Here is a 1,163-nt window from a genome sequence, read left to right as displayed (position 1 = left end):
TTTTTTTTTTTTTCCCCCCCTGCTAAGGTTTATTTCACACAGTGGGGCTCAGTCCTTCTTGGCATCTATGTTCCTCATGGTGGCCAGCTTGTTGCTCAGCTCCTGCAGCTTCCTCTTTGGTGCATATATGCATCCCTCCCCTTTTCTTAATGAACTTGAGGGCTCTTTTGTGCTTGGAGACCTTGAACAGCTGTATGTTACCACCCTTATTGGCAAAGCCACCCAACTCCCAGATCTTGTGCTGTATAAACTTGGTGTGCTTGGGAGGCATCTGAGGCACTGGTTGTGCCTTGGTTTGCTCACGTTCTTAGTCATCTTGTGGCCCTTGTTGAGGCCCACAGACATGTTATAGCACAGAGCTGTGATTGCTGCTGCTGTTCAGTGTTTGCTGCAGCAAAGGGATCAGTGCCTCAAGAAACCTAGTGTGTTTCTCTTAAACCTTATGTGGGACTTTAGTTCTCATTGCAAAGTATTACAAGGGAAGAAGCATAAAAGAACTATAGTAGTGGTGGCACACCAGTGGTATGCGTGTGACAGCAGGTTTTTGTAATATTTAACACTCTAAAAGTTTTGCCATCCCTGAACTATGGTGTTTAGAGGAAGGGGCTGCGCAAGGTTATTAGAAGAGGTCACAGAGTAGACCATAGAATTCTGGTGGTTTTATAAGAGGAAGAGAAACCAGAGTTCCCCTGTCCCCAACACACACACATACACACACACACACACTCACACTCACACTCATATACTCATATTCATGGTTATCATGTGATGCTTTGCTGCCTGGTTACTCTGCCAGCAAGAAAGCATCACTAGATGGAGTCCTGCCATTTTGGCCCAACTCATGAACTCAGATCTTTTTTTGGTAACTGCCCAGGCTCTAGTATTGTGTTATTAGCAACAGAAAACAGACTGATACATACTGTTTTCAAGTTTCTGTGAGCTCTCCATCTTTTTTTTTTTTCAGATATGAGACTTCAGAGTTCAGTACTGTTTATTGAAATAGGCTTTAAATACAGTCTTTTTTTATATCAGCATCATGGTCCAGGGCAGCTCACTCAGCAGTCTTTGTAGATAATAACATGTATGAATAAGAAGTTAGACTTAGTGATCTTAGGCACATCACTTAGTTTGGCCGTGTGTGTGTGTGTGTGTGTGTGTGTGTG

General features: G+C 43.3%; 1 protein-coding gene across 1 annotated transcript; it reads right to left on the bottom strand.

Moving 5' to 3' along the window:
- Positions 1 to 48: 48 nt before the first annotated feature.
- LOC101578264 (60S ribosomal protein L36-like) lies at positions 49 to 345 on the bottom strand. Its single transcript, XM_004648860.1, has one exon. It carries the CDS (start codon positions 343 to 345, stop codon positions 49 to 51), a length of 297 nt encoding a protein of 98 aa, XP_004648917.1.
- Positions 346 to 1,163: the final 818 nt, after the last annotated feature.

This window comes from Octodon degus, unplaced genomic scaffold (genome assembly GCF_000260255.1).
Source record: "Octodon degus isolate 3935 unplaced genomic scaffold, OctDeg1.0 scaffold06773, whole genome shotgun sequence".
In the NCBI taxonomy this organism is placed as follows: domain Eukaryota; kingdom Metazoa; phylum Chordata; class Mammalia; order Rodentia; family Octodontidae; genus Octodon; species Octodon degus.
Note: the sequence above shows the minus strand (reverse complement) of the source record. Positions and strands in the feature narration are given on the sequence as shown.

Excerpts from the sequence above, each read along its gene's own strand:
- LOC101578264 (XM_004648860.1), bottom strand. The coding sequence starts at position 345 with ATGTCTGTGGGCCTCAACAAGGGCCACAAGATGACTAAGAACGTGAGC.